Raw genomic sequence first — 17634 nt, 5'->3', positions numbered from 1 at the left:
CTGTTGTGAGCTGTCGCCGCCATCCATCTCCAGAACCTACCATCTTCCCAAACTGCGACTCTGTTCCTTTTAAGCCGAAAGCCCCCTTTCCCCCTCCCCCAGCCCCTGGCAACCACCCTTCTACTTCCTGTCTCTATGACATCATTCACTGATTTTTTTCAAAAATCCGGCGGACGTTGATTGTCCTTCTACTCTGGGACAGACGTTATGGTTAAGGCTCAAAGGTGAGTAAACACTTGCTCTCGGCAAAGATCCCAGCGTGGGGATGACGGCGCCTGGGGCAGAACTCACAAGGGGGCCACTTCAGCCACACGACCCTTCCTCCAGTCATGTTCCTTCGTTCACATGACGCATATTTACATACACGTTGGTAGATACGGTCTCATGCCTTCTGCAGCTATTCACTTCAGCAGACTTTTTTTTTTTTTTTGGCCGTGCTGCGCGGCATGTGGGATCTTAGTTCCCCGACCAGGGATCGAACCCGCGCCCCCTGCACTGCAAGTGCGGAATCTTAACCGCTGGACCACCAGGGAGGTCCCCACTTCTGTAAGACATTTAAGGATGGCCAACTAAGTGCCTAGCTCTTTCTCAGCTCTGACTTCTCAGCCACCAGTCGATCAGCTGAGGCCAGACCCTGGGTGCTGACTGTTGAGCACAGAGCCGAGAATCTCAGGGATTTGGGATTTCTTCGCAGTTTTTGCACCTCTGTCTGGGCTCCTTCCTTTGGGCCAGCCCGTGGCCGAGGACCCCTGCAGAGACCTGCAGAGACCTGCAGAGCGTGGACGAGCTGGTGCTGTCTGTCCCTGAAAGGCGGCTCTGACCAGGAGAGGCCTCGATGCTGGGCAAGCACTGCCCGTTTCCTCAGATCCTGCTCGGTCTTCCAGCCTGCCCTCCCCTCCTGGGTCGCCTCCTGCCAAGGCCGGGCCAGGCCTGATGCCTCTGTCGCTCCGGAAGGGAGGCTCTGAGGCAGAAGTGCCCGTCCCGGTCGGGTGAGGTGCCCTTGGTCATCATCTTTCCCCTCATCCATCAGCTTGGCAGGTGTGCTGGGGGCCAGGGCACCTGCAGGGCCCCACGGCGGAGTCCTTTCTCCTGTCCTGAGGTTCCACGGGGAAAACACTCAGCACTTGGAATGCTCCAGAGAGGGGAATCGGGAGGAGAGGATGCTTCGCGCTGCCGCCCCTCTGGGCTGGGGGGTTTACAGGAGACCCCTGCAGAGGCAGGTCAGGCCCTAGCGCCGGGTGGCTGGACTCTGGGGACGCCACGCCCACCGTGCTCGCCTCCCCCCAGGCGGTCTGGATTTTCCCTTTCTGTCTACCCGAGTCCTTCACCCGAGGTTCGGCTGCCTCTTTGGGGATCGTAAGTCAGCTGGGTGGGGATCAGCTCCTTGATCTCCGAGGGTCAACACAGACCACTCCTGGAGTAGGGGGCCTCTCAGCCGCTCCTCAGGAGAAGTGAGCCTGGGAGCCAGAGCGTCTCCGCGGGCTGGGGTCCACACCAGGGATCTTCAGGCACGTCAAATTCTCTCACCCAGGAGGTCAGCGTCGCTGCCCCCGCCGCGGGCGGATGCCGGGGCTCAGGGGCGGCGGTAACGGGCAGGCGGGTTGAATCGAGGAAGAGGGATTGGAGCTTGGGTCTGTCTGTGGCTAACAGGCATCTCTGGCCCACGCGGGACAGAAGGGTGTTCCGTCGGGATGTCCGTACGTGGAGCGTTCCCTGGGTTCCCAGGTACGGCTCTGCCTGGCTGTCACCCCTCACCGCCAGCCCAGAGTTTCTGAGAAACGCAGGGCCGTGGAGCCCCGCCGTGCTCCCATCACAGCATCGCTCCTGCTTGGGGACCCTCACGGAGACCCCCGTCTCTGCCCAGCAGTGAAGCCTCCCTCCCCCTCCCCCTGCCCCTCCCCCGTGCCGTCTCTAGCTCACCTTCCTGAGATCCAGAGCAGGCCTGTGGCCCCCTGCTCTGGACCTTTCCTGGCTCTTGTAGGTGCAGTGGCCTGTCAGCTCCTCAGCCCAGGGCCCGGCCTGCTGCTGTGGCCCCAAGGGTCCTTCCCGCCGGTCTCTTCTCCAGCCCCACAGCCCTGCCCCATGGCACCGACCTCACCTGCCTCGGTGCCTTGCCCAGCCCCCTGGCCCCAGCCACCTGTGCAGGTCCCACCTGCCCCCAGACCCGGAGCAGATTCCGTTCCTGTGTTTCTCCCAGTTATTGTGACAGCCGGGCAGCTCCCACAGGACCCCGATCTGTGCTGAGCACCTTGGGGGCATTTCCTCAGCTAATCCCCACAATGCGTGCTTTGACAGATGAGGAAACAGAGGCCCAGAGTGAGGGGGTGTGAGCTAGATGTCCCAGCCCAGCGCCGTGCGCTTCACCCCTTGCCGCAGCGTCTGCAACTGTCCCCCTTCTGTGTCCCCTCTGAGAAGCTCTGCGCTAGGCGGACACACGTTAATGTCACCGGTGGTGCTCTTTGTTGGTGCGTCTTGTCCCTGCGAGACGACAGGCACCTGGAGGGCAGAGGCTCCTGTCCTTCCCTTGTGGCCTTATGACCGCAGACTCCTGCACACCCACTGTCTGGTGGGTGTCTGGTGGGTTTTCCCCAGGCTCGTTGCCATGGGGCCCAACAGCTGGGCCCTATCCATCGTCTGCCCGGCTCCCTGGTGAAAATACAGGAGCGTCCTCTAGTCCCTGGGGCCTCGCGGTTAGGGGCGGGTGGTCCCCAGACCCTGTGCCCCCTGCCCCGCTGGCCTGGAGGGCCTGACACCCCCAGTCTCAGTGGCTAGGCCGTGCTGTCTCTTCCCCACTGGCTTGTCATCTACTAATTTTTAGATTCTAAGAGTTTTTCGTATCTTCCCCTCTTCTTATTCCTTTTCCTCCTTCGGCGGGGGAGGTGGAGGAGGGTAAATGTTAAATGGTTTGTGAATTTATTAGGATCTGCTCCAGTAAAGCTATTGTATCTTCTGACAATGTTTCTGCAGCCTTCATCTCAGCAGTTCAGACCCGCCAGAGGCCGCCAAGCCAAACAGTTAGTTTTGGTCGCCTGCACCCTCCTTTACTGAAATATCACACATTCCTCTCCAGTGAGTGGGACGTAAAAATAGACACTGGGCTCAGTTTTGGGCTTTCTGTTTTTAGAACGGACGTGGCCAGCTAAGACCCAGTTTCCCACATGGGGAGGCTGACACCCAGGCCCAGCTCAGTGCGAAGCCCTGGGGCTCCAGCCGGGGCGCCTGGGACGTAGAGGGTAGCGCCGTCAGCATCGCTGTGAGGAGGGGAGAGGGCTTCCTGAGTGCCCCTCACTGTTCCGTCTCAGCCATCTCGTGTAGGACCGTGGGCTTGAGTCCCCCTCCGGCTTGCTGTGCGAGCTGGGGCTGCTCTTCACCCGGTGCAGCCTCCTGGGCAGCCTGCTGTCACTGGGCCCCGCTCGGCGCAGGGCACCGGGTTCCCGAGAGCTTTGTCCACACCTGGAGAAACGGACTTTTCCCAGAAATCAGAAGATTGCACAGGAACTCCCTGACTTGCTAGCGTTCATCACAGGCTCCAGACGCAGCCCCCTGCTGGGCTGTCAGGTCTCGAGGCAGGGCTGGCCTCCCCTGGTCACTGATCGGCTCCAGTGTCAGAGGGCCCCCTTGCATAGCCTCAGGGCGACGGGGGAAGGTGAGGTCAGAGACCCCGTGGGAAGCACAGGCTCTGTGGGGGGGTCCAGGGGCAACATGGCGGCTGCGGTACATCCCTGTGGGGGAGTGTCTCAGCTCAGATTCCACGCCAGACACCGGGCCAGGATGGGGCTTCAGAGTCGCGCTTACTTCCGGACACAGACACGGCCCGCGTGTCCCAGCCACGGGCACCACGCCCCCGGTGACCAGAGGAAGGCGGGGAGGGGCCAGCGCCCGGAGGGGATCCAGTGGGAGTACTGCTGACCCCTCAGGAAGCTTAGATGCCTCTGACCAAGCAGAACAGGAGCAGAGCCCAGTAGCCTGCGTTTACTGAGCACTTACTATGTGCCGGGGCTCGTTCTAAAACAACAGCCCAGGGAGTAAGAATACTCCGATTTTACTAGAGAAGAAAAGAGTCCAGGCTCAGGCTGGGTCGTTGGTGGGTTTGCCCTTTACCGAGAGGAGCTGGCTCGGGGAAGAAGGTAGCTGTGGCTTCGGGCCAGTGAGCAGGAGACGCCTCTGAAGGGGACCTGGGGCTCAGGGCACCTCCCGGGAGGAAGCACGGGAGGGAGCAGAGGCGCCAGGCTGAGCCCTGGTCTGGGAGGTAGGGGCGGCCCAGGGAGGGTGGAGTCACCGGGCAACAAGCAATGAAAGCTCTCCTAAAGCACAGAGGGGGCTGCGGGGCAGGTGCCGCTTCTGTGTGACCTGCACAACGGCGCGCCTTTGAAAGTGACCAGGAGCCCCTCTTCACCATGTCCTGGTCCAGTTTTGCTGGCGTCCTGGGGTCTTGGAGCCAAGTAAGATGAACTCTGGTCAGGAAAAAGGACGCTTTGCCCCTCTTCTTCTTTCTTTGCCCGCCCCTTCCCAACAGGCATGTGTTTTAAACACAAACCACAAACCTTTGCCCTTTGGGGCGAGGAGTGGGAAAGAAAGAGACCCTCACCGGTGCAGCTGATCAAGGAGGACTGTTTCTTAAAAGGGGGTTGTAGTCGTATTTTATTTGCAGAATGGAAATCAACACATGCCTGGGCGAAAAGGCTCAGCAGCTGACACACTAGAACGTTTTTTCTTCTGTAAGTCCTTGTTTTCCCCATTTTCACCCCGGGGCGCCCCAAACCAAGTAGCCATCCCCGTCAGCCTGGCCCTCTCTTCTACCGAGACGTCCCCCTCCCTGAGGGGCTCTCACGAGGGCTCCGGTAGCCCAAGGAGCCCTGAAAGCCTCCCTGGTTCTGTTGCATGTTGTCACTCCAGCCAGCTAAGTGCTGCGCGGTGCCCTGATCGAGGGCCTGAAGCAGTCCTGGAACCACTGTGGCTGACTTCTCTCCCCAGCATCCCTGGCTCGGCCCAGTGTGGTCCTGTGCCTAGACTCATGTTCAGCCCAGCTTTCCGGGAGCTTCTCCCCACTGGAGAGATGGCTGATCCTAAAAGAGCCTAGTGTTTGACGAACCACTCAAAGTGTTTTCTTTACCCCGCAATTTCCAGATCAATCTCAACTCTGTTCTCTCAGGCTCAGTCCCCACTTCCAAACTATTTCTAGCACTTTGCTTATTTAAAGAACTCATCGTCTCTGTGCCCACATTCTCCCTGTATTTTATTGTGGAGTTTGGAAATATGCAGAGTATTGAGAATGACTCACTCAGAAACAGCCCTTTAAAAATCAGATTAGGTCACTGACATACAGAAGTCCTGCCACGTATGGGGATCGCTGGTGTTCACATGGACATCGTCCCTGGCGGCCACTGGCTTTTTAGATGTGGTGTGATGCCCAGCACAGCTGCAGGCCTCGGAATCACTTGCTCCAGATTGAAATCCCAGCTGCTCTTAATGGACTAGTGACCTAGGACAATTCACTCATTTGCTCCAGACCTCCATTTTCTCCGTTGTAGAATAAAAACTTTTTAGGAGAAAAGCCCAACAACAAAGAAAACTGTGCCTGATGCACTGGATGTGCTCAGAGTCTGCCTTTGTTCTGAGCTCCAGCACCTGAGCTTTGATTTTTTTTTTTTAATGTCTAGATTAAAAATTTTTTTTATTGAAGTATAGTTGATTTACAATGTTGTGCCACTCTCTGCTGTACAGCAGTGACTCAGTTATACACATACATACATTCTTTCTTTATATTCTTTTCCACTATGGCTTATCACAGGATATTCAATATAGTTCCCTGTGCTGTGATCTTGTTGTTTATCCATCCTGTATGTAATAGTTTACATCTGCTAACCCCAAACTCCCAGTCTATCCCTCTACCTCCCCACTGGCAACCACAAGTCTGTTCTCTATGTCTGTGAGTCTGTTTCTGTTTTGTAGGTAGGTTCATCTGTGCCACATTTTAGATTCCACATATAAGTGATATCATATGATATTTGTCTTCCTCTTTCTGACTTACTTCAATTAGTATAATAATCCCTAGTTGCATCCTTGTTGCTGCAAATGGCATTTTTCATTCTTTTTTTATGGCTGAGTAGTATTCCATTGTTTATATGTGCCACATCTTTATCCATTCATCTGTCGATGGACATTTAGGTTGTTTCCTAAACATGTTTCCATGTTTTGGCTATTGTGAACAGTGCTGCTGTGAACATAGGGGTGCATGTGTCTTTTTGAATTGTAGTTTTCTTCAGATATATGCCCAGGAGTGGGATTGCTGGATCATATGGCAGTTCTACTTTTAGTTTTCTGAGGAACCTCCATACTGTTTTCCATAGTGGCTGGACCAACTTACATTCTCACCAACAGTGGAGGAGGGTTCCCTTTTCTCCACATCGTCTCCAGCATTTGTTATTTGTAGACTTTTTAGTGATGACCATTCTGACCGGTGTGAGGTGGTACCACTTTGTAGTTCTGATTTGCATTTCTCTAATAATTAGTGATGTTGAGCATCTTTTCATGTGCCTACTGGCCACCTCTATGTCTTCTCTGGAGAAATGTCTGTTAAGGTCTCCTGCCCATTTTTGGATCGGGTTATTTGTTATTGAGTTGTATGAGTTGTTTGTATATTTTGGAGATTAAGCCCTTGTTGGTTGCATCATTTGCAAATATTTTCTCCCATTCTGTATGTTGCCTTTTCGGGTTTTTTTAATGGTTTTCTTTGCTGCACAAAAGCTTATAAGTTTGACTAGGTCCCATTTGTTTACTTTTGTTTTTATTTCTGTTGCCTTGGGAGACCAACCTAAGGAAACATTGGTACGATTTATGTCAGAGAATGTTTTGCCTGTGTTCTCTTCTGGGAGTTTTATGGTGTCTTGTCTTATGTTTAAGTCTTTAAGCCATTTTGAGTTTATTTTTGTGTATGGTGTGAGGGTGTGTTCGAACGTCATTGATTTACATGTGGCTGTCCAACTTTCCCAACACCATTTGCTGAAGAGACTGTCTTTTTCCCATTTTATATTCTTGCCTCCTTTGTTGAAGATCAATTGACTGTAGGTGTGTGGGTTTATTTCTGGGTTCTTTATTCTGTTCCATTTATCCGTATGCCTGTTTTTGTAGTGATACCACACGGTTTTGATTACTGTAGCTTTGTAGTATTGTCTGAAGTGTAGGAGAGTTATGCCTCCTGCTTTGTTTTTTATTTTTTCCTCAGGATTGCTCTAGCAATTCTGGGTCTTTTATGGTTCCATATACATTTTTGGGTTATTTGTTCTAGTTCTGTGAAAAATGTCATGGGTAATTTGATAGGGATCACATTAAATCTGTAAATTGCTTTGGGTAGTATTGCCATTTTAGCAATGTTCATTCTTCCAGTCCAAGAGCATGGGATATATTTCCATTTCTTTGAATCCTCTTTTATTTCCTTTATTAATGTTTTATAGTTCTCAGTGTATAAATCACCTCCTTGGTCGGGTTTATTCCTAGGTTTTTTTTTTTCTTTTTGGTGTAATTTTAAAAAGCTTTTTTTTTTGTTTGTTTGTTTTTTTTTACATTCCCTTTCTGACATTTCACTGTTAGTGTAAAGGAATGCAACTGATTTCTGAACGTTAATCTTGTATCCTGCTACTTTGCTGCATTCATTAATTAGATCTAGTAGTTTTTGTGTGGAGTCCTTAGGATTTTCTATATATAGTATCATGTCATCTGCATATAGTAACAATTTTACTTCTTCCCTTTCAACTTGGATACTTTTTATTTCTTTTTCTTGTCTGATTGCTGTGGCTAGGACTTCCAATTCTATGTTAAAGAGAAGTGGAGAGAGTGGACATCCTTGCCTTGTTCCAGATTTTAGTGGGAAGGCTTTCAGCTTTTCACTGTTGAGTATTGTATTGGCTGTGGGTTTGTCATAAATAGCTTTTATTATGTTGAGATATGTTCCCTCTATTCTCACTTTGGTAAGAGTTTTTAATCATGAATGAATGTTGAATTTTGTCAAACGTTTTTCTGCATCTATTGAGATGATCATGTGGTTTTGGACTTTTCTTTTGTTAATGTGGTGTGCGTTGATTGATTTGCATATGTTGAACCATCCTTGTGAACCTGGGATGAATCCCACTCGGTTGTGGTGTGTGATCTTTTTTATGTGTTGTTGGATTTGGTTTGCTAATATTTTGTTGAGAATTTTTGCATCTATATTCATGAAATATAGTGTCCTGCAATTTTCTTTTTTAGTGGTGTCTTTGTCTGGTTTTGGTATCCGGGTGATGGTGGCTTCATAGAATGTCTTTGGGAGTGTTCCCTCCTCTTCAATCTTTTGGAAGAGTTTGAGAAGAATCAGTATAAATTCTTCTTTGTATGTTTGGTAGAATTCACCTGTGAAGCCATCTGGTCCTGGACTTTTGTTTGTAGGAATTTTTTTTATTACAGATTCTACTTCACTTCTAGTGATCAGTCTGTTCAAATTATCTATTTCTTCTTGATTCAATTTTGGTGGTCTGTAAGTTTCTAGAAAGTTGTCCATTTCTTCTAGGTTGTCAAATTTGTTGGCATGTAATTGTTCATAGTATTCTCTTATGATTTTTTTGTATTTCTGCAGTAACAGTTGAGATTTCTCCTTTTTCATTTCTTATTTTATTTGGGTTCTTTCTCTTTTCTTCTTGGTGAGCCTGACTAGAGGTTTGTCAATTTTGTTTACCCTTTCAAAGAACCAGCTCTTGGTTTTGTTAATTTTTTCTATGTTTTTTTTAACCTCTGTTTTTTTTTTTTTTGCGGTACGCGGGCCTCTCACTGTTGGGGCCCCTCCCGTTGCGGAGCACAGGCTCCGGACACGCAGGCTCAGCGGCCATGGCTCACGCGCCTAGCCGCTCTGCGGCATGTGGGATCTTCCTGGACTGGGGCACGAACCCGTGTCCCCTGCATCGGCAGGCAGACTCTCAACCACTGCGCCACCAGGGAAGCCCCTAACCTCTGTTTTATTTATTTCCTCCCTGATATTTATTATTTCCTTCCTTCTGCTGACTTTAGGATTTTGTTCTTCTTTTTCTAATCCTTTTAGGTGATAGGTTAGTTTGTTTACTTGAGATTTGTCTTGTTTTCTGATGAAGGCCCAGTCCCCTCCCCAGGGTCTGACCCCCGAAGCCTGAGCCTCAGCACCCAGCCCCCATCCGCTCCAGCAGTGGAGCAGACAAGCGCCTCAGGCTGGGGAGTGCCGGTCTGCACAGACCCTCTGTGCAGGTCTCTCTCCGCTTTGCCCTCTGCACACCTGTTGCTGTGCTATGCTATGAGGCTCTGAATGGGCTTTGATGTTTTCTCTTGGGTTCTATTTCTTATAAGCCTGAGCTTCAAGGCAGCCTGTGCTTGTGTTTGGAGCTGGAGTTCCTTGTGGCCTCATCATCTTGAGGAGAGACCTGTGGCCATCAGAATCTGGGCTTTTAGGAAGAGTCTCAGCCAAAGAGAAGTGAAGGCGTGTGCATTAAAGTAATAGAGAACCATGTTAGCACAGTTGTAAATTATGCTCAGTGACAACACGGAAGCAGTGGCTGCAGTTGCTGCTCTGATACATAGCTGGCAGCATTAGAAATCAGGGCAGCCCCTGGCAAACAAATTTGGTATGCACCCAAAACCATAATAAAAGAAAGGTTTAAACCTGTTGTAGTTTGGTACTTCACTTGTGGAAATCTGTCTGAAGAAATCAACTCCAAATGGGGGAGAGCTGTATACATGAAGATGTTCTGGCAGCCTCAATTATAACAACAGAAATTAAAAGCAGCAAACCGATAAAAAGAAAATGGGAAGGTAGATGGTGGGACAGCCACTCAATGAAGTATCTTGTGCCCATTCAAACTAATGATTACAAAGACAACATAACACCATTGATGACGCTTCTGGTTAAGTGAAGAAACGATACCCAAAATTATATGCATAACAGAACTGCAACGTCATAAAATACGTATCTGAGAAAGATTACACGAAACTACACAAACTAATAGAGATTATGGGAAGAGGGAAATGTTATGAATGATTTTTTTCTAATTCCTCACATTTTAGTATGTAGTTTTAATACTTTTATTTTTAAAAGAAGAAGAGGAAGGGAATGTATGAGGGAGCAGAAGTGGAGAGGAAGAGAAGAATGTTCCAGTTTAATTTGAGAGATGCCTGAGGCAGCAGATTGCTCACTCTGCAGGGCTTGGGGACGCCACCCTCCAGGGTGCTCCACTGTAAGGAGGCGTTAGGCTTCCACTCAGTGGTTTGTTGGTCAGCACAGCTCAGCCCTACCACTTTTAGAGGTCACAGTGGTTAGCAGCATCAGATCAAGGAAAGTGTTTCTGGGGCACTTGGATGTGGGGTGTGGACCCTGTCCTGCCCTCAGGGGTTCCCCACCTAACAGGGCCAGGACCAGCTGAGAGCAGCAGGATAGCACCGAGGAGATCACGGGAGAGGAAGACTGTCTTGTCAGCTCGGGCAGCTGTGACAGATACCGCAGACTGGGGGCATCCAGTAACAGACGTCTGCTTCTCACAGTTCTGGGGCTGGGAGTCCGAGATCACGGTACCAGCAGGGTTGGTCCTGGGGAGACCCTCTTCCTGATTTGCAGACAGCCGCCTTCTCACTGTGTCCTTACATGGTGCAGAAAGAGAGCATCTCTCGGGGCACTAATCCTGTCCTGGGGGCTCCACCCTCATGACCTCACCTAAACCTCCTAAAGGCTCTGCCTCCAAATACTAACTTCGGGAGTTAGACCTTAAACATGTGAATTTGGGGCACACAAACATGCAGTGTGTAGCGGGCGTGCAGGCGGAGTGTGGGATGGAGGCGTGGGAGGGGGATCACATCTTTGCAGCTGCGCACAGGCCTGCCCTTGACTTTCTTGGTTTAGTCCAGGGAAGCAGGGTCTGGCTGCTGGTTTTTCCTTCACCCTTGCTGGCTGTCATCGGTCAGGAAGGCAGAGGCCCGTGAGGTGGGGACTTGGTTCTGGGTTTTGACCCTCACTGCAGTGCTGTCGTGCTGACTGTGCACCCTTCCTTGTCACCCCCTGGGGGGCAGTCACACTCCTCAGGAAGGGGCGGGAGTCCCTCCTGAAGAGGCGGGTGGGTGATCTGCCCACCAAGCAGAGGCCTTAGTCGTCAGTCAGATTCAGGAGTCCGAGCTGTTCGTAGCCTCCAGTGTGACAGGATGTGACAGCTTGTGCCGCGTTTCAGGGCTGTGATGGCGGGCAGGCAGTGCCAGCAAATGGACAGCAGGCGGCGCTGTTGCCACTGGGGGGACGTGTGGGCCGGCACACCTGTCCCGTTGACCGCATGTGTCGCTCTCTTCTTTCCCTCCCTCCCCGCATCCCGCTAGAGTCAGATGGAGTTCAGCGTGTCCTTCTTGTCCATCCAAGAGCCGAGCTGCAGCACCTCCACCGAGCCCAGGCCGCTGTCCAAAGCCCCTCAGGGCTCGCAGGCCCTCCGACCCTCCCAGGGCAGCAAGTCCTCCAGCCTGGATGCTCTGGGTCCCGCCGCCCGGAAGGAAGAGGAAGCGTCCTTCTGGAAGATCAATGCAGAGCGGTCCCGCGGGGAGGGCCCTGAGGCCGAGTTCCAGTCGCTGACCCCCAGCCAGATCAAGTCTATGGAGAAAGGGGAAAAGGTCTTGCCTGTCTGTTACCGGCAGGAGCCCGCCCCGAAGGCCAGGGAGGCCAAGGTGGAAAAGTCCAGCAGCCTGCGCCAGGAGCAGGGGGTCCTGCCCAGCGTCAGCGTGGAGCGAGAGAGACCCCAGCCCGCCCAGGCCTGCAGCAGCCCGCTGAGCGAAGCCGCCGCCTCCGAGCCCGTGGGGGACACGGAGGGTGCTCTGTTCTCGGAACCCGTGCCTGTACAGGTGGGTGCCTTGCTTCCGGCCAGGGGCTCCTTCCTCCCGAGTGGCCAGGGCCACCTCACGTGGGTGGGCGGACCACAGATGCCCCCATTTTCTCCTTCCTCTGCCATCCCTCGGAGGACTTCTGGGTTCAGGTCTGCTGGGTTGTCGCTCAGCTTGGCGACCAACGCACAGGCAGGAGACGTGTTCTGTGAAGCCGTCTGGTGCCGTGACCCGTTTGCCTGTTCCGTGGTTGTGTCCCAGAGGCCCACCGCCCTTCCCCAGTTGTGTGAGGGCAGGTACGGAAGGGACGCAGGGGGCAGTGAGCAGAGGACTCGAGGGGGAAGGCGGCAGCGTGGGTGGGATTTGGATGCCCGCTCCACGCAGGGGCCTGGGAGGCTGGGCTGCAGTGTCAGTGAGGAAGGGACCTGCAGATGTCCCAAGGGACATGGGGGAAGTGGCTGGGACCCCAAGCCTCTGCCAGGAGAGCAGCCGTGCTTGTTTGGGGACCACGGGAGACTTGCCTCAGGAATGATGGGCCTGGTTAGGTGTCCAGGGAGGAGTCCTAAAGAAAGTCCTAAAGAAAGGACTTCTTTCTGGGAACAGAGGGAAAGGAAGAGAAAGATGTGAGAGGTTCACTGGCTGCAGTGCCGTGTGTCGTGAAGAAAGAGCCCTACAAGAGAATAGGCAGCATGGGTGGCTTCTCCATGTTTTCCCAGTTTTGTGGAGCGCCAACTGTTGTCTTTACCAGCTGTTCTGCATTGCTTGAGAAAACTCAGCAAAGAGAAGAGAAAATGAATAAATAAATAAATAAATAAATAGGTAGGTGTATTTCAGAGGGAGGCTGTGTTTTGTTTTGTTTTGTTTTTAATATATTTATTTTATTTATTTTTGGCTGCATTGGGTCTTCTTTGCAGCACGCAGGCTTTCTCTAGTTGCGGCGAGCGGGGGCTACTCTTCGTTGCAGTGCGCGGGCTTCTCATTGCGGTGGCTTCTCTTGTTGTGGAGCACGGGCTCTAGGCTTGAGGGCTTCAGTAGCTGTGGCTCGCGGGCTCTAGAGGGCAGGCTCTGTAGTTGTGGCGCACGGGCTTCTCATTGCGGTGGCTTCTCGTGTTGCGGAGCATGGGCTCTAGGTGCACAGGCTTCAGTAGTTGCAGCATGCGGGCTCAGTAGTTGTGGCTCGTGGGCTCTAGAGCACAGGCTCAGTAGTTGTGTCTCGTGGGCTCTAGAGCGCAGGCCCAGTAGTTGCGGTTCATGGGCTTAGTTGCTCCGTGGCATGTGGGATCCTCCCGGACCAGGGATCAAACCCGTGTCCCCTGCAGTGGCAGGCGGGTTCTTAACCCCTGCGCCACCAGGGCAGCCCCTGGTTGTGGGTGTTGTTGTTGAGCTGTGGTCATCCTCTGGGTGTTTCCTGGATTGGGGTTCCAGGCACGTCCACGCCTCTCTAAGCAGATGACCTAGTCAGTTGTCCTCCCGAAGAAGGGGAGCCCTGGGACGGGAGGCCCTCTGCCTTCCATCGTCCAGCCTGTCCCTCCTTTCAGGGCCTCCCGCCACCTTAGGCCGGCACTTTGGGCCCCTCCCTTGCCGCTCTGGTGCCCGGCTCCATCTCCGCCCTAATCTTCCTGCCTGGTGTTCTCTCTCTGACACTCCGCAGTGGGGTCTACTTCCTCCGAAGGAAGCATCTATATAAGCTACGTGAGGGTCTTCATTGTAACAAGACGCAGGAAAGCGTGTGTGTGGGGTTGGGGGCTGTGAGTAGGACAGAGCACCTGAAACCCTTTGAAAGAACAGATTTACGAGTGCACAGCACAGCGTGCAGTGCGGCTGCACGTAAGACACTGGTAGGAAACCAGAAAAAGGAACGGCTGCCTGAACGCCTTTGGCTTTTCGGGCTCTGGCTCAACCCAAGAGGCGGCAGAACTGGGCCTGGGACGTGCTTCAGCGGGAGCCGTTCAGCTCTGCGGCCTCCGCGTCAGCATCTTCTGTTTGCCGGTGTGTGGAGAGCACAGGGTCAAGGCTCCCTCGCTCGGGAAGACTGCGGCCACCAGGGAAACACGCACTCATGTTAGACCCGGGAGACGGGCCTCTCACCTCAGGCGGCTGGCGGAAGCCTGTGCAAACGTGTCTGAATTAGCGGCCTGTGCTCACAGACGGCCCTTTAAACCAACCCCATGTCTGTGAGTGGGCAGTCTGTGACCTGAAGAGTGGCCCTGGGTTAGGGAAGATCACTCCAGAACCTTCCGCATCATCTGAAAAGAATAAACTTTACATCCTTTCTCCATATTTTTCACTCCCTTAACTTGGTAATTTATTGTATTTTGTTTCGTCTGTCAGTGTGTGTGTGTGTTTCATATTAGGCTCATATGAAACTTGTAACTTGTTCTCTCACTCCACAGTGACTAAATTTTAACGTGCCCATCATTCAAAACTAGAAAAGCTCCGTTCTTCTCCTTTTCTCTGTGGGTAGTTCCGCAGGCTGCCCTCGGACACGCCTGGGGACGGGGCGGGGTACATGTTCGATCCTGGTGGAGTGTGGCTTGCACTGAGCTTTATTTAATTTTCTGGTTCCCAGCACTGAGGCAAATTGAGGTCAGGGAGCCTCTGAGACGGGAGCAGACTATTTCATTTGGGTCATTTTAAATGAGGTGCTGTTTTTAGCTTATGCTAACTTAGTCTCATGCCTTATTTTGGTGTTTTTGTCCCTTCTACAGGTCAACTCAAGTAATGTCATCTTGAAGACAGGATTTGATTTTCTGGACAATTGGTAAAATGTGTTAGACAAAACAAACCAAGAATCCCAAAATGTTTTCCGAAGCGGTGTGGCGAAGGAGAAGGGCAGCGTTCCCCTGTGTCTTTTGATAGTTTCTGTGCGCTCTTTTCTTAACCGTTTGGAAACTGGTAAATTTTGCCTTGTCCAGCTTTCCAGATTTTTCCCGTTTTGGTAAGAACAGATACCTGTGCTATTTTCAACGATTTGATTAACAGAAGTTTTACATTTGGAATTTTTAAAAACTCTTAGGAATTCGGTGAACCTTGTAAATAAATGTTCTGTTCTAGCTCCACCCAATTTTTTCCCCTCCTCAGAGAAAGATGTTTCTCAACCCTGTCACAAAAATCATAAAGTGATTTCCATCTCCTCTCCTGTATCCCCTCCCTATTAGAAATGCACGGGGCTCCTTTCAGTGGGTGGCTGTCCTCAGCAATAATGGTGCTGGGTGCTGGCTGTGCCCATGGGGAGACCTGCCCCACGTGGTGGGAGTCCTCGACGCCATGCTCCGGCTGTCCAGGCTTCCCTTGCTGAAGCCACACTTCTGCATCACGTGCCACCCTTCATTCTCACGTCATTTCCAGGAAACAGGTTGTTGGCATGTGATGGAGGTTGTCTTTAGGCTGCCGTGGTACTTATTCAAACTATTCATCATTGTTTATTAACGAGTTGCATGTTTAGAAGTTTTGTATTAACTTTACATTATTTTGTACCTAGATGTAGCAGTTGTAGGGCTACCACTTTTCTTGGGTTTGTACCAGTTTCCCTTTGGAAGTTCTTTGCTACTTCTGGGGCCTGTTGGGTGTTTCCTGTCCTGGGCACCTGTGGGTGTTGCTGGCAGACCAGGCCCTTCTGATTAGTTGTGTTAGAACCTTCCAGCGTGAAGCTGTTAGGGGCACTGGATGTCCTTCAACCCAGGGACTGGTCAAGCTGCGTCACAGTGGACACTCCCTCAACCCTGACCGCCAGCAGAAGCGGAGTCGAGTTTCTGCATGGCCCGAGCGGCGCCCCCTGGAGACCTTCGTGGTCATGGCAACAGCATCTCCTGGAGGTGGACTCGGCTGCCCGCTTGACCTGTGTTCCCTGCTGCTGGGGAGGGGCGTTAGGGCAGCTCCGAGGCTGCCCGGGAGGACGAGCCGCTACCCCGCGGCCCCGGGTGGTGCGAGCCTGCAGTACGGGCCCGAGCGTGGTCTCCACGTTGCCTCTCACTGTGTTCTCCTCACCTGACGCCTTAATCCCTGCGAGTCCTGCCAGTGAGCACCTAGTTTCAGTATCAAAGTGTGTCTTTTTACGATGCCTTTCTGTTCCATAGGACCTTCTGAAATGGTTTTTAGAATATTTTATCTGGCTCCAAGGTGAAGCACATGGCGACTTGTGTTTTCCAGAAAGTTTCTGCCAAAGCTGTGGCCTCGCCAACTTCTGGTTTGGTTTCTGCCAATTGCATCCTGTCCCTAAACCGCATTTGGCCCCTTGGGGTCTTGCATCTGACCTTCCTCCTTTGGTGACCGACGGTATCGTGGTGAATACATGTCCCTTCTGTACTGTTTAAGTATAGTTGAAACACTCAAGAGAAAAAAAGATTCCTAGCACGGCAGTGAGGGGAAAACGAAATCCCAGCCAGGTGCCAGCCCTGCAGGTCAGCTGCTGCGCCTCGGAGCCGGGCTCGACACCTGCCCTCGCTTCCAGCTTTGAGGGCAGTGACCTTAGAACCCATGCTTGCCAGCAGGGTCCCCGTAAGAAAAAAAGATGTCTAGAAGGGAGTTTGCATTCCTTGGCGTTGGTGTAGCAGGGAAGAAAGATCTGCATCCCGGGACAGTTAGCCCGAGCTGAGGTGTCTGTTCTTTTGGGAGGTGACTCTGATTTCTTTCCCACTTTCTCATAAGACCCAGTATTCCCTTCAGGTTCTCCTGGGAAAGGAGGGGCACGGGGACTTTTGAGAGCTTCCACCTTCTTTAGCACCATCTGGGGTCCAGTACCCAAGAGTATTCAGTTATCCGTAACACTGTTTAAAGTTCCGTAGAGGTACAGCCTCCTGAGATTAAATGTAAACCCACAACTTGGGAAGTCCTAGAGGGAGTTCTGAAGTCGTGTTGCTTTGCTTTGCTTTCGGAAGCACAGAAGCGTGAGAGGGAGAGGTGAAGGCCTGGAGGACACGAGCTCATGGGTCTCCATCCCGCCTGACCCCGCAGATTCTCCTCTTAAGCCCGGGCAGCCTATGCAAAGACGATTCCTTTCACTGCCCTCCTGGGAATCTATGTTTAGTGTGTCCAAGTAAAGGAAAAATTAAACTTATATACGTTTTGCCCCCTTTTTGCCATGTATCAAGAGGGCGTTTCTAAAACCAGAAGTTTCTAGTTATCATTTTAAAAACACACACTTTTCCGTTGAAGCCTTATGTGGTTTTGCATCCCCTCCCTCTGGCCACCCTGTTGTCTGCCCCTGGGGTTCAGCTCAAGGATTCAGTGTCTTGCTTTTGGTGACCGTCATTGGAAAATCTCCACCAGGAGGCTAGAGACCAGTCTCAGTTCTTTCACCTGCGACCCCCCCCCCGCCCCCGCCCCTGCTGCCCCTGCCCTCTGGGCTTGGGAGTGCCACCCGCTCTGGGGACAGCAGGGTGTGGCACCCAGCCGCACCCGCCCCGTGGGTGTCACAGCAGCCTCCCTTTCTTTGATATATGTTTTCAAAAATGGAAACTTCTTACTGACTACTCATAACTTGGTTGTATTTTATATTAACAGCCTTTAATAAAGCCATTTAAAGTTTGCTCGGCGTGTCTATTTGGGCCCTCTGCTGGGGTCAGCAAGCCTGCTAGGGTGATTGCTGTTGAACACAGAGGAGGAGAAAAGGACTTGTACTGGTGAAAGCCAGCTTGAAACCCCTTCAGAAGGCCACTTTGCACAGTCCTGCCTTTGGCCCCCTGCACGCTGGTGGGAAGCAGTGGCCGAGGTGTACAGGCCCCCAGCAGACGAGGTGGGCTTTACCCCGGAGAGCTCTCATACAGCCTTCCGGTGACATGGAAAGCACGG

At 52.0% G+C, this 17634-nt stretch overlaps 1 protein-coding gene across 2 annotated transcripts in view; it reads left to right on the top strand.

Annotated features, from left to right (window-relative positions):
* C16H1orf198 (chromosome 16 C1orf198 homolog) overlaps positions 1–17372 on the top strand; it is a 33496-nt gene extending 16124 nt beyond the window's left edge. For both annotated transcript variants that reach the window (XM_060126117.1, XM_060126116.1), the window contains 2 exons: positions 11353–11865; positions 14553–17372. In XM_060126117.1, coding sequence (XP_059982100.1) covers positions 11353–11865; positions 14553–14609 — 570 coding nt within the window. In that variant the 3' untranslated portion in view covers positions 14610–17372. The remainder of the gene's footprint in view (positions 1–11352; positions 11866–14552) is intronic.
* The last annotated feature ends 262 nt before the right edge of the window (positions 17373–17634 follow it).

The sequence above is a fragment of the Lagenorhynchus albirostris genome, chromosome 16 (assembly GCF_949774975.1).
Source record: "Lagenorhynchus albirostris chromosome 16, mLagAlb1.1, whole genome shotgun sequence".
NCBI lineage: Eukaryota > Metazoa > Chordata > Mammalia > Artiodactyla > Delphinidae > Lagenorhynchus > Lagenorhynchus albirostris.
Note: the sequence above shows the minus strand (reverse complement) of the source record. Positions and strands in the feature narration are given on the sequence as shown.